The sequence below is a fragment of the Typha angustifolia genome, chromosome 7 (genome assembly GCF_048772165.1).
Source record: "Typha angustifolia cultivar Huaian chromosome 7, ASM4877216v1, whole genome shotgun sequence".
Lineage (NCBI taxonomy): Eukaryota > Viridiplantae > Streptophyta > Magnoliopsida > Poales > Typhaceae > Typha > Typha angustifolia.
In genome coordinates, this window is record NC_133245.1 from 18,166,912 (window position 1) to 18,180,970 (window position 14,059).

Sequence of the window (14,059 nt, forward strand, 5' to 3'; positions counted from 1 at the left end):
ACATGCCTGTAAATTATAAAAGCTATATAATGTAAGAAAATTAGTATTTGTAGAATGGCATGATGATGCTATAGAGAGGAAAAATATTACGTTGAGCATGACAACCAAACCTATGTGCTTAATTGCGTGGAGTTCTTGTTTGCTTAAAAGGATGGGATTAGTTTAATTTGATTGATTTTGATTGTTGCATGCCATAAGACATCATCCATTTGATTTTAATATATCCCTTGATTCTTTCTAGCTATATACAATTAATTGCCGCCTCGTCATCACTTAAAATAACATATCTACATTATTATTATTTGCTGCAAGCAAGATTTTAAATTAAATGATATGTATTTTTCCATATTTATTAACCTTTTATTTTAAACTCATGATCTTGAAGATTTTAAACTCTTGGGAACGACTCTAATTTCTTAACTTATAAATAGTTTGATTGCCTAGCTCTATGAATCCTATTATGAAATAAAACGAACATGAAGAGCAATAAGAAGCAAATATATATTTAAGAAGACTTCTATGATGTATATTTCATTGCTTTAAGTGCAATTAAGGAAATACCATTAATTGATAAGAATTAGTTAAAATTAATGGAGGTGGAAAGGAAAGGCGATTAAGCTTTCGAAGCCAAGAATGCGGCTACTTGTGGCCTCATTCATGTCTTTCACTTGAGAGATTAAATTAAATAAGAAGACTTTTGGAGATCCATCGATCGATCGATCGATCCGGACTTGCTCTTAAGAATTAAAAATATGAACAAACAGTTCGCCTACAGAAGAGCCTACCAAGATATATAGAATACAAAAGCAAGAGGTTAAACCCTGTCAAAAGAAGAAGAGAAAAAGAATATATATTCTAGAACCAAAACAGTACAAGCTTTTAGCCCTCTCATGGCAATAATATAATCATCCCCCCCAACTTCCACATATACTATAATTTTCTTTTTTCTTTTATTTCTCTCTCTCTCTCTCTCTCTCTATAGGATTCCTTCCATTCCATTCTTTCTCTCTCTCTTTCTCTCTCTCTCTCTCTCTCTCTCACACACACACACTCTCTCTTTGTTTGTGTATGGAGAAGTCCCGGGCATGAAAAAGTCAGCATGAATGAATCTTCTTGTACACATATTAATATAAGATTGATATGATCTCCTCTTTCTCCTTGTCCTTGTTGCTTTGTGTTTGTGTGTGAGAGAAGAAGGAGAGATTTTTATTTTTGTGCATGGCTCTACTACTCCCTCTTTGGTGCAACACTTACACTTAGGAGAAGCTTACAAAATTAATTACTCTCTCAGCAACCATGTGTGACTACTTCTGGCAGAGGATGGAGGATGACCAAGGAGATCTTGCCGACATAGTCGCCCGCGCTGGCGGCCATGGTCTGTCGGCTACCGTCGATTTTCCGATCGCTGGCTGGCAGCTCCCCTCGGGCTCGATGAGCTTCCCGCAGCCGTTGCCGGCCGACGGTCCTTCGGACGACTTCGGTGATCCCTTCGCCAACTTCAGAGATCCGTTGCTTGATGAATTAAGCGCCGTGGATTTCTGCGATGCAGCTGACGCGATGCCCGGCTCGGCGGAGGCGCGCGATGGCGGCGAGCTAGTAGCTGGAAAGATGCTGATTGGTGGAGAAGAGAGGCAGCAGAAGCCTTGTGCTGCTGTCTTCTCGCGGGTGCTTCAGATCTCGCCGGACGCCGCCAAGGCCATGAGAGCAATAAAGCCTTCTCCGGTGGTGAGGTCTGCCGGAGATATGGTGAAGGTCGGCGGCGGCGGCGGCTGTGCGGACCACGTCCCTGCCGGGATGCAGATCTCGTCGCCGCGCACACTCGGGATCAAGCGAAGGTGAATTCGCGACTAGATCTCATCATGTCTAATGAATTTGGCAATCAATTCGATCACAATCATCTTCGATCTTCTTGTCTGAATTGAAGTTGGAGACTAATGCACCTTCTAGCAAGGAAGTGGAATTTTATATATGGGGATGATGATGCAAAAAAAAAAGAAACCAACTCCTCTTGTTTCCTAGAATTGGCAGAAATAGAAAGTCCATGATTTTGGGAATAGAGATAATAGGGTTTCCTTTTCTTTCTTTCTTTTCCACCCCTCTCTCTCTCTCTCTCTCTCTCTCTCTCTCTCTCTCTCTCTCTCTCTCTCTCTCTCTCTCTCTCTCTCTCTCTCTCTCTCTCTCTCTCTCTCTCTTAACCACAAGGGATCACAAACCCTAAGATAAAAGAGCGCAAAAATGACCACTCTAGCTAGCTTCATATATATATGTATATATAATATTTGTTCCAAATTTTAGTACAAGGTCATCTCATTCGTTTGATGATTCTTGTACAGGAAAAGCCAGCCAAAGAAGGTGATATGTATTCCAGCACCACCACCAGCAGCAGGCGCAGGAAGTAACAGGCCAGGTGGAGAAGTTGTTCCATCTGATCTATGGGCATGGAGGAAGTATGGCCAAAAGCCAATCAAGGGTTCTCCCTACCCAAGGTAATTCCTCTCTGCCTCTCGTCATCATATAATACTCTCAGATTCCAGCTACTAGCCCAGAGAGAGAGGGAGAGAGAGAGAGAGATAGCAACTGTAGTACTCCCTTTTAATTTTAATTTTTCTTTTTCTTCATCTCTTTCCCTTGTTCCATCCTCTAGTTCAAATCAGTAGAAGCACATGACCACCAGTAGAAAGTCAAGGGTAAGAATAGATTACTTACTACTAATTTACTTACCTTCTTCAATTCACGATTAAACATCCATGATCATAAAACATGGATCTTTCACCGAGTTGCTAATTAGCTGATGATAAGTTTGAACACTACAATTCAGGGGTTATTACAGATGCAGCAGCTCAAAAGGATGCTCGGCAAGGAAGCAAGTGGAGCGCAGCCGAACGGATCCGAACATGTTGGTGATCACCTACACATCGGAGCACAACCATCCATGGCCGACGCAGCGAAACGCGCTCGCCGGCTCGACCAAGTCTCACGCATCAAAGAACACCTCCTCAAAGATGTCTCCTCGCACCCAAAAACCACCACCTGGTGTGAAGGAAGAAGCTAAAGAGATCATGACATGCGCAAGCTTTAGTCCTCTGGTGAAGGAAGAAGAGGCGGGGGAGTTGATAGATCACAAGGCCGTTGATGCGTCTGAGGAGGCTGAATACAACGGCCAAGTATTCCACCAGAGCTACAAGCCTATGATTCCTGACTCAAACCAGTCTGATGACTTCTTCGCCGACCTGGCCGAGTTGGAGCCTGACCCAATGAGCCTCATCTTCTCCAAAGAGCTCATGGGAGCAAAGCCAGATGAGAGGAGGGGAGACAAGGCTAGCTTGGATGCATTCAATGTGTTCGATTGGGCAAGCAGCTCATTTGGAGAAGCAAAGAAAGGTTTATAGCAAGACCTTGCAACAAATACATATATAATTAATATTATATATCTCTCTCGCTCTCTCAAAATGCCTTACTTGTGTGAGCAGCAAAAATTTTGTTCAAGGTCTAGTTATAAACCTTAATTTTAAGCTTCAATTAAGTTTGAATCTTGTGCTTCCATCTTTTCTTGTTAATTAACAGAACAGTCTTTAGATTAGTATAGACAAGGAAATCTTATAAGGAGGTGTTGGTGAACTGGGAGCAGGCATGTGTAGACCCACATCTTTAAAATGAGTTGGAGGATGGGACAGAAAGCTGAGGAACAGAAGCTTTGCACAGGTAGAGTAAGTACGTAGTATTTGACGTGACTAGGAAAAAGCCAATATGGAGGGAGTTGAGATAGTGTTCATGTAGAGAGTGACCACTTCTTTTTTTTACCACCTCAGAAATCTCTCTCTCTCTCTCTCTCTCTCTCTCTCTCTCTCTCTCTCTCTCTCTCTCTCTCTCTCTCTCTCTCTCTCTCTCTCTCTCTCTCTCTCTCTCTCTCTCTCTCCTTCTTCTACTTCTTTTTTCAAGTGGGGAAAATAGTTGCAAAGAAACCTTTGCCTTAGCTTAGCATGAGTGAGGAAAGTTGCCAAAAAGAAAGATGGCACGAGGAAGATAAAGATTGGTAGGAGAGAAATATATTACATTAGTTGTTCCTGTTCCTTGGCTTTCTATTACCTAGCCATATATATATATATATATATCCGAACTTTAGCCTTAATTTTGTCTCTCTCTATCATCCTAATGAGTTTGATGGATCACACCAAATTGCGAACTATATATTAGGGGGTGTACATGTGCAGGCAACTATGAATCTTTCTGTTCTCTCCATCATTTCAAGAGGAACATATAGCATAAGTATGCAGGGAGTAAACAGATAAAAGAGTTGTGGACTTGTTCACATTGAGTCCACCAAATAATAATTGATTCCTTTGAACATTCATTTATAGTGCTGCACAATTCAGTACATGCATGATGCATGTAGGATCAAGAACACAGCTAATTGTTTTAGTCACATGATGCATTATGTTCCATCCACATATGAGTTATTCTGATGAAACCAAAATATATAAATCTATATGCTTAAGATAATAGAGCTTAAAGAGTGACTCATTTGGTTTTGTTCTAAAACATTTAATGCATAAAATGTTTTGACTTATTAGTGTGTTCTGGAAAGGGAATTTTTCCCATCAATCACACAAAGGAGATAGCTCGGTAATGCCCTAACCACACTTATATGATTTGTTCCACTTACATATTCAACTCACTTTAATGCATCAACTCAGAGTCCAAAGCTCTCTTTCACTTGGTTTTCTTTTGATTGATGGGAAGTATGAGCCATCATGAAACTATGCGAGCACTAGTAATATATATGGAGGCAACTGTAGCCATTACTTTGCTGGAAAATGGAACTACTTTGAGGCCAGAAGGTTAAGGTAACATATGATTAAACAAATGACTAGCTCTTTGGTTGACAGTTGTGTGCAAGAATATAATAAACATAAATCAAATGGACGGTGGAATAATAGCGGCATGAATCAAGCCCATCCCATCCTTATAACGAGTCCAAGAAAAGGTTTAATCTAATCATAGTCAAGAATCTTTGTGTGGAAGTGTCTAAGATCTTGAAGAAATAAATCTCACTTGTTGATAGCTGTTGATGGGATGGATAGGTGGATTCGTGTTGATAGGACTAATGTCTATCAACTATATAGCTACTGGATGTTATATAGTCTAAATTTAATAGCTAATACATTAAACAAATCGGTAAGCTAATTAACAAACAATGTTTAGTGCTCTTGTTGTTGTTGTTGAAAAGGAAACCACAAGAGGAGGTATTAGGCTAACAAGCCTATCATTATCAAATTCTATTTGCTGGGTTTCCGATGATCTCTTTCTTTTATTTTTAACCAAAAAAAAAATTCAAAATATCATAATCACTATACTCTTTTAAAATTATTCTTCGATTAGTAAAATTTAACTAATCACAATTAAAACTAAAATTAGATTAAAACAAGGTCTATTTTGTTATTTTTTTAAATTATTTATAATAGTTCATAAGTTATCCAATACTTTACCCAATATTATAATATTAAAAAAAATATGATTAAAAATTGTTGATAAATAGTTTACGCTCTAAACTCCAAAAGAAAAAGAGAGGGATATTTTAGTCATTTACACATGTTTGTTAACTTTAAACAATCTGTTAAAAATTAACCATAAAGACAATTATAAAAGGCAAAAGGTTTTAGCGCCAATTATTGTTTCAGTTTAAAACATAACAGTAATTATAATATCTGAATAATTTCTGCGTCAATTACGTAAAAGAACTGAAAAAGAAAGGAAAAAAGAAGAGAAAAAGAGGATGAGATGGATAAGAAGTCTGAATCATGGGCCACTAAGCCCATTAGGCCCAGCGTGAATCCAGTTCATGTTGTCCATCAAAACCCAACAAACTTACGAGGGTGATGTAAAACATTATTTGGGGCCTGGCTGTTGGCTCCAAAATATAAACTGTTCAGCAATCGGTAATTGGTTTGTGCCTCAGCCTAAACTATAGCTTCTTTCAGAAAATCGGGTTGGGTTGGGTTGGGTTGGATTGGGTTGGGTATTTAATATAATTTGATAACGAAACAGTTTTTTTAAAAAAAAAGAATTAGAACAAAACAAAACAAAACAATAAAAGTAAATAGAAATCCTTAAGGAATTCGAATCCGAAAATATCTATGCAACGTAAATACTTTTAACTAACTGAACACTATCTCATTAGCAGCGGCTGAGTCCATATAAGCTGATTAATTTAACATAATGGCTAATAGTATAACCGTAGGTTTATAGAAGATCAGCAGTCACTGTATGAAACAAGCATGTTTCACAACTTCATGAACATGGACCAAAGTGATCTTGGAAAATAAAGACCTTGGTAACGTAGTATAATTCACCCAACAAAACTACTACAACTAATGTTAATTTACTAATTTTTCTCTGGCTATTTGCCAGACATATAATAGTGCCTCAGAAAAGTATTTCACATGAAGATGAGATCTGCATGGTGTATAAAAGGTCTGGTATTTCTATATCTTGGGAGGCCTGATACAGACGAGAGTAATATACTGTGACGATTCTACTATTCTCATCAAAATGGGCATTTCCTTTGACATCTGCATTAGTCATCGGGGTAGTTGAAGCAGAGTATGTTATTATCAATCTGGAAATGGAAGTTAAAAAAAAAACTTTGATCAGGAAAAACAATACTTGTCATATAGTATATAGAAAACAAGATAAATCAACGGAAAAAAAAAATTAATGTATAAGTGTAAGAAAAGATAACACCAAAACATAACTGTTAGTGCTAGGTGCAGTTCCTTTCAAGCAGGAAGCTTCAGTTTGTCACGGTTCTTCCAGCTGAGACCGCAAATAATCATAAAGAAAATTCATGTCAGCAGACACCTAAGTGAAATTGTAATGTCATAAAGAGCGGATTCAGGTACCTTATTATGTAGTAGTAAAAGAAATCCGTGTATATGGCTGTCTGAACAAGGCCTGACACCCAAGCTGCCAGTATAGAACATATTTTCTCATTAGAACCTCAAGCAAACTTCTCATATAGAAGAAAGACAATTCTAACATTATATAAGTATCCATCCATTACTTCCAAATTCTCCAGAAGAGGGACTACTCAATATAACAATTGAAAAACAGGATATACAATTAATTAGAGCTAAAAGAAAAGGGATAAAGACAATGCTACAGGCAAGAAAAATAGCATGTAAGTGGAGGTCCACTAGTTTTTTTTTTTTCCAAATAATATACACTTAATGACAAGTACAACTCAAACCCATGTTCGCAGATTTTCTTTTACAGAATTTGCCATGGACCTGCCAATTTATGGAACATTTATCTTTGAATTTCAATTCATTGTGAATAAACAATAAAATTAAAACAAGGGCACAAGTAAAATGATTTTCAAGATAATTAACAGAAAACTTACGAATCCAGCGATGTTGGTGTTTCTCCGTGAAAAACCGGAATACCCAATTCAGTAGGTATAATGCTCTATAAAGCCTATTATAAGAAAAGGTATTAGCACATAAACAAGTTAGCAAAAACAAAAATTTGAAAAAAAAAAATCTACATTTAGAATGTAACTAGAAGTGCTGCCAACAGTTTATCCTGTCAAGATAAAGAAGCACCTATAGTTGGGTTCTGAAACTCTGGTACCTTGAAAGCAACAAATTTATGCATGACTTTAAATGTTTAAATCATTATTACATAGAAAGCAACACTCTCAATGAGACTACCGTAAAGCTTGAGATGCATGACCTTTCCCCTTATTAAGATGCAGAAATTACAACTGTAGGACTATGCCAAAATATCACGTATCAACTGAGCTTTGTGTTTGTTTATCATACATCTTGAGTGCTAGGATAGAGAAAAATCTACCTATTCAACATTGCTTGAAAAGTAATCATGTGATCTTGAGTCAACAAACCGACTATCTCAACAATCTCTCGTATCAGTACAAAACCTGTTCAAGCATCAAGCTATGTAGGCTGAGTTAATTTGACAGGTAAAGTCCACACTTGCACTTGAACCAGGTAGGTTTGGGATCGCCCATGTCAATACCATTATTCGACCATTATTACCCTCCATGATGAGAGAACAGGTCAATGTTTCATTCATATCAAATGTTTTGATTGAGCTACTCAACTTTGAGCTGTCCTAAAGCTGATCATAAATTGTTTAAAAAAGGCTTGTCAAAGATGAGGAGGATGATGGTTTGCATGCCGTTACTCCAGGAAGGGGGCACTAAACAGGGAGCACCAAATCGGATCTGGAGTTTCACATCTTCAACATGAAAAGTCATCCTCATGCAAACTTGAATATGTTTCTCTGTAACAGTTTCTGTCTAAATCTGTTAGAACATATAACAGACCTCCACTACGAAGCAGGTATTAAGGCTTCGGTTCACTTGAACCTGCAAATCTGCTTCAGGCGTAAAATCTCAGAATTTCATGGGGCGATTGTGTATATGTTAAGACTAAATTTGTTGTTCCCACAGTTTCTAAGGATTGGATTCACATGAAACACCAAAATTTATGTGTCCATGAAATCATTCAATATGTAAATAGAGTAGATAAACTAAGACACCAAGAGACCAGTTGGAGTAATGACACTCACAAAATGTTACCTTGCAGCTTATGATCCAATAGCTTTCTTATGTTTGCTTACATGTTATGTTAGTACACCTAAATTATGATCCTCAAAAGTCAAAACTATTGAATTGAACTGGTAATGTCTGACCAAAAGGCTTCTGACGTTTATTCACAATGGTGGAGAAAAATGCAACTATTTCTCTCTATGTGAAGCAAAATGCCACAACTTTAGACCAAGATATCCATCACGCAATAGTTCATTTTGATACAATCTAACAACTCATACAATGCTTCCCTGACAACAAACATCTGCATTAACTTTCCTATCCTTATAATTTATCTCAAACCAAAAGAATCTTCTATGGATCAAAAGGTCTACAAATTAGCAAGTAGAAAAGGAGCAACCTGACATAAGCATCAAGCAGTTACAAAGAACATACCCCAGTAGGAATACATAATTTCCAGTCAAGTTGTCTATGTTTCTTGATCTCTGTAGCAAAACCAATTGTGGTAAGATTGCAACAGCTTCAAGATAAAGCGAAAATGTCCATAAAACCTGTCATATTGGAATGCCACTGAGAAAAAGTTAAAAACAATTTTAGCAAAAGAGCAAACATAAATCTGAAAACCCTATTGTACCCATAATGAACATTTCCTCCGTCAACTGACAACCATCAAAATTTGTAGCTGACTTAAAGCTTGCCATGTATTCATATTATTACATCCATTATTCGGACCTACAACTTGAACATTTCGTTACAATCTGATGAATTTGTTCCAACTCAAGATCAAGAACACACAATTTCACATGACAAGAAAACTAGAGGAATGTTGATGGAATTAGCAACCAAACCAGAGAAACCATCACAAAAAAAAAAGACAAGTAGTTACCTCCGTGACCGTGAATTGACGGTTGATCAAAAGAGCCAGCATGAAGCACGGGAGGACGAGGAAAATATACCGGAAAGTGTCCTCATCCTTGTTGTAGGTCTGCTTGACGACCTTATGATACCTCATATACCACACGATGGCGACCGAGGTAGCCAAGAAAACAACCTTCATCACCAAGTTGTAAAGCGAGTAGTACGACGTGAACAAATCCAGGTACCGTGACACAAAAATAAGAACATATAACTCCTGGGTTTTAAGCGAAATCCCTGAAACAATTGAATTTATTATTACATAATTTCACAGACCGTGATGCTTCATGGTAATATCTACGTTGTTAAAGAATCGCCCGCAGTAATCTTCTAAACCACCGACTCCAAGAACCCCAGAACACGAAAAAATATGCATTTCTTCTTTTTTTTCACCAAGAAATGAAAGAAGGAGAGAAGGGGTACCGGCGCAAGATTTGGTGGTGCGGATCTTGAGGAGGAGAAGTATGATGCTGAGGAGATGGGTCATGTCCCCAGCCAACCTGAAGGCATTCATCTCTCTCTCTCTCTCTCTCTCTCTCTCTCTCTCTCTCTCTCTCAGGAAGACCTACTGTTGCTCTCGCTCGTTTTCGAACCCTCTGTGATTTTCTTTGCCCATTCGGTCTTTTGTAACCGCACTAGAATGAGTAAATTCGAGCGAGAGAGAGGAGAGCTCCGTTACTTTTTTGCCATTCACCTCTTTAAGGGTATCGTAGATCCGACCCGTTTGATTAAACCCGTTAAGGAGTTTTGTTCCGGAAAATAGTTCCTTTTTTTTTAACGTAAAACACGCATTCAGAGGCAAAAATTACTCTTTTTCTAGGAAAAATGAATCTAACAGCAAGTTTATTTTAATCGGAAAAAACTTATACTGAGGTTTTGGTTTCAGTCAATGACTAAGATTGCACGAACTAGAAGGAATTCAATTATGATAAAGATTTGAAGTGGAAGGCGAGAAAAATGCACACTCTGCTTCGAAGCTTAACACACGCTCCAAGAAAAGACCAAAGGTTGTGATCCAAAGGGAAAAGAAGGTTTATAATATCAAGCTTCACATTGTTGAGAAAGGTAATTTATTGGTCGACACAAAAGTCATATTTTGGAATAATATCCCAAAACTTTGGAATTAATTCCTTCATCAGATTAAGGCCACCACAGTGATACCAAGTAGACATGGAGTGACCAAGGTTATACAAAACGTCAATCAAGAACAAAAGAGTTTCTTGCAGATACATTGAAAATTCAAAAAGGATAGAAAATCAAGGATCCATAAGAGTGATCTGCTATTGACTGAATTCCGAGTGCAAATCCAAAAGGCTGTCAAGTGTAACTCCTATCCGCAGAAGTTGAGCCTCTTTATCACTTTGGCATAAGCTGCATGCACAATTGCAGGCTTCCTCAGTCTCCGTTTCGCCTTCTTGGACTGTTAACAACAAATCATGGTATTAGTTCAGTCAAAAGGAAATCCTGTCTCCCAGATGCAAGTTCCTACAATGAAAATTCAAACGAGACAGCAATAGTGACTTATCATCAACAAATAAAGGTCATCTATTGCAAGAGAAAAATTTAAGCACATGGACATACTAAAACAATTATAACAAGGTTCACATCAAGATAGAACTCTGGTGTTCACATTTTCTCATGCTTGAATAGTGAGTTGACCTTCTTTAGGTTTGTCATTTTGGTCGCTTCAGCTAAATGGCACAGATCTTTCAGAGGTAAGAGTTCAGTGATGTCTTAGTTGTGAGAACTTCCTGCCAAACATGATCTGAAATATTTCATACAAGCAACGTATAATTTCAGACGGTTGTCTTCCGGTTGACTATCGGTTATAAAAATATGTCGATTCTTTTTGAGTGATTTCATCTTTGAGTTGTACCCTAGCCAACCTCATATTTGCTAAAAAAAGGTTCGGAGGCAGATGAGGAGATATTACATTTTCAAATTAACTGTACAACCAAAAATACCTTTGACAACAACAAAATATAACAACACAAATATGTAGAACAGCACATTTCTTCCTTCAGATTATTTGGAAGGAAAATGAACTCCATATATTTCGAGAAAAAACAAAATAAGATGGGGCAAAAATAGAAAAACAGCTCCTGAATAGACTAAAGCCTAAATATAAGACCCCAAAAGTAATTACTCTTGGTTCTCAATATGTAAGGGAAGCGACACTTATGACCTCATGGGCGGATTCAATTTGTAAGAGGAAATGTGTTACGACAAAAAGAAAATGAACTTTTAGTTGATCTCATAACTGACATTATACCAGCTAGTTGTGTTGTCTTCTTCAATGGACATTTTAATGTCTGTTACAGTATTTGAAAGAGTAAGATGTGACCTATTGCTTCACCATTATTAGAGAGGCATTTGGGGACAGAAATATTATCTATCCTCGTGTTATATTATTCTGTCTCGAGAAGATTTGCTTAACATCTACTTCACTTTTACTGTTGAGCATATCATAGGTTTCTGGAATTACTGTTGGAATCTCAAGTCATTTTATTGGACAAGCTATATTAGCATGTTTCCTGAATTTAAGAATATATCAGAGCACTCTTAACTTCATCAAATTCTTACACCTAACATATTAGAGCAGTATAAAATTATAAATTATGCTCCACGATCCTTGGATATATAATACCAGAAATATTCTTTTCATGATACCTAAATCATTTATTTTGCATAAATCGTATTTGCACAATAAAATCAGAACGGACCAACCTTCAAGTGTGCATTATGCCGCTTTCCTGCCCTCCATCGTCGAATTTGTCCATCATTCATAGTCCTAAATCTAAACTTCATGGACCTAATCAAATCGACAAAAGGGGGGAACTTTAGAGTACTAGTAAAACAGACAAACTGAACAAAATCCCCCGCTCGGGGTAAAAGGATCGAACTTACGAGGGAGCCTTGAGCTTGTACTTCTTCACTTTAGAAGTAATTGGTGTTAACGGAGCTCTCGATCTACCCTTCACCGCGAAATGTCGGGCCTGCGTCACCTGAACCCGCACCTCGAAGCAAGTAAACCTCACAAATCATACATCAAACCCCAACATAATATTGATCAAAGAATCATCTACTCTCCCAAATCATATATCGTCTAATCAGAAGAAAAAGGACGAGTACCAAACTCACCGAAACGGGAGGGAGAGAAGGGAGAAACCCTAAACCCAGAATCTGGCGGCGGAGCTCCGTGGAATGAAGGTATCCGGCGGAAACAGGCTTGAGAATGGATCTATTTACGGGTAATGCCACTGGCTCGAGACATCGAAGAGGGACGGGAGCGACGTTAGAACGGGAAGAGGAAAAGAACCGGCGGCCGAGTTTGATACAACATCGCTGCATCGTCTCAGTTCCTTCCTCTGACTCTCTCTCTCTCTCTCCCTCCTCCCTTTCCAAGAAGCAGCACAGCCTCGAAGGCTTTGGAGTATGGCCTTTATGAAAGGTCCACCCATGGCCCATGGGCCGTCATTGCTAAACTTAAAAATGAATTTTACACTCCACTCCACACCCTAAATGATTGCTCTATTTTCACATTCAGCCCTTTGTTCTTCCTTAACATTTTTTTTAATAACTATTAACTTTTTATTAACTCAGTAACAAGAACTGGGTGCATGACTAGTTAAATACTTAGATTCATTTGAGCCAAATTAACAGATAACTAATCAGTCATTAGATAGCGTTATCCAATCCGTAGGATTAATATTAGTCCATCCAAAGCGAAGAAGAATCGAAAGTTCCACTTGCCGGCGCTGTCGTACGATGACAGGTGTCACATTGTAGAGTGTGCAGCTGCTTAGTGGAAACAGCGTACGTGGCAGTAGAGGACCTTTGTTGGACGCCACGAATAGTATATATTCTTTGTATATAACGAAGCGAAAGTTGGTAGTCCAAAGGCGTTTTACTCATCCAACCCGAAATGGAAGCTGTAGCAGTAGTCGAAGTGGAGCCCAGGAATTCGTTCATAAGAGGAGGAGGAGGAGGAGGAGGAGGTGGAAGAGAAGAAGATACTGATCCTTTGCTGTATCATCAGGTATTATATCTTCTCTCATGTTATTCTTCTCATTGAAAAGGAAAAGGTTTTGAAGTGTGTCTATCGCCTTATTAGCATCTTCTGCGAGAAGAACAAGATGAAAGTATCACTTGGGAAATCGGAGGGGCGGGCAGGTGTCACAAAACCTTTGATTGGAGAGCACCTACCATTATATTGGGTAATCATTTCTTGTACACAGCTTGTTTGTACTTTCTCTTTTACTTTGCACACAAATGTGATTTTAATATTTAAGTTTATAGAACAGTTGACAAGTAAATATGATATTAGAGCAAATAACAGAGCTTCTAAGTTTGTAATTTTTTTATTTAAATCAAGTCTATTTTGCTCATCAAAATTGATTCGTCACCACGTTGGATATCATGTTAACTCACTTTAAACGCAATTGACAATATAGTTTTACTTAGTTCAAAATTATTTTAAATTGGGGTCTCAAATGTTATGTGATATATGAATTTACTTGTTTATATTGTGCTCCGATTTTAAAATTTGTTGTGCTGCCAATCCGAAACGATGGA

General features: G+C 37.9%; 3 protein-coding genes across 3 annotated transcripts; 1 reads left to right on the forward strand and 2 right to left on the reverse strand.

Moving 5' to 3' along the window:
- The first annotated feature begins 1,056 nt into the window (after positions 1-1,056).
- Positions 1,057-3,793, forward strand: LOC140763304 (probable WRKY transcription factor 14). Its single transcript, XM_073101430.1, has 3 exons — positions 1,057-1,835; positions 2,334-2,486; positions 2,819-3,793. The coding sequence occupies exons 1-3, from the start codon at positions 1,297-1,299 to the stop codon at positions 3,387-3,389; spliced, it is 1,263 nt and encodes a 420-aa protein (XP_072957531.1). The 5' UTR covers positions 1,057-1,296; the 3' UTR covers positions 3,390-3,793.
- Positions 3,794-6,221: 2,428 nt separating this feature from the next.
- LOC140763808 (ER lumen protein-retaining receptor-like) lies at positions 6,222-10,120 on the reverse strand. The gene is made up of 7 exons (XM_073102163.1): positions 9,908-10,120; positions 9,456-9,721; positions 9,005-9,120; positions 7,400-7,473; positions 6,900-6,963; positions 6,753-6,813; positions 6,222-6,616 (listed from the first exon to the last, which is right to left on the reverse strand). The coding sequence occupies exons 1-6, from the start codon at positions 9,996-9,998 to the stop codon at positions 6,777-6,779; spliced, it is 648 nt and encodes a 215-aa protein (XP_072958264.1). The 5' UTR covers positions 9,999-10,120; the 3' UTR covers positions 6,222-6,616; positions 6,753-6,776.
- Positions 10,121-10,576: 456 nt separating this feature from the next.
- LOC140763809 (uncharacterized) lies at positions 10,577-12,893 on the reverse strand. Its single transcript, XM_073102164.1, has 4 exons — positions 12,626-12,893; positions 12,392-12,489; positions 12,212-12,296; positions 10,577-10,904 (listed from the first exon to the last, which is right to left on the reverse strand). Exons 1-4 carry the CDS (start codon positions 12,833-12,835, stop codon positions 10,815-10,817), a joined length of 483 nt encoding a protein of 160 aa, XP_072958265.1. The 5' UTR covers positions 12,836-12,893; the 3' UTR covers positions 10,577-10,814.
- Positions 12,894-14,059: the final 1,166 nt, after the last annotated feature.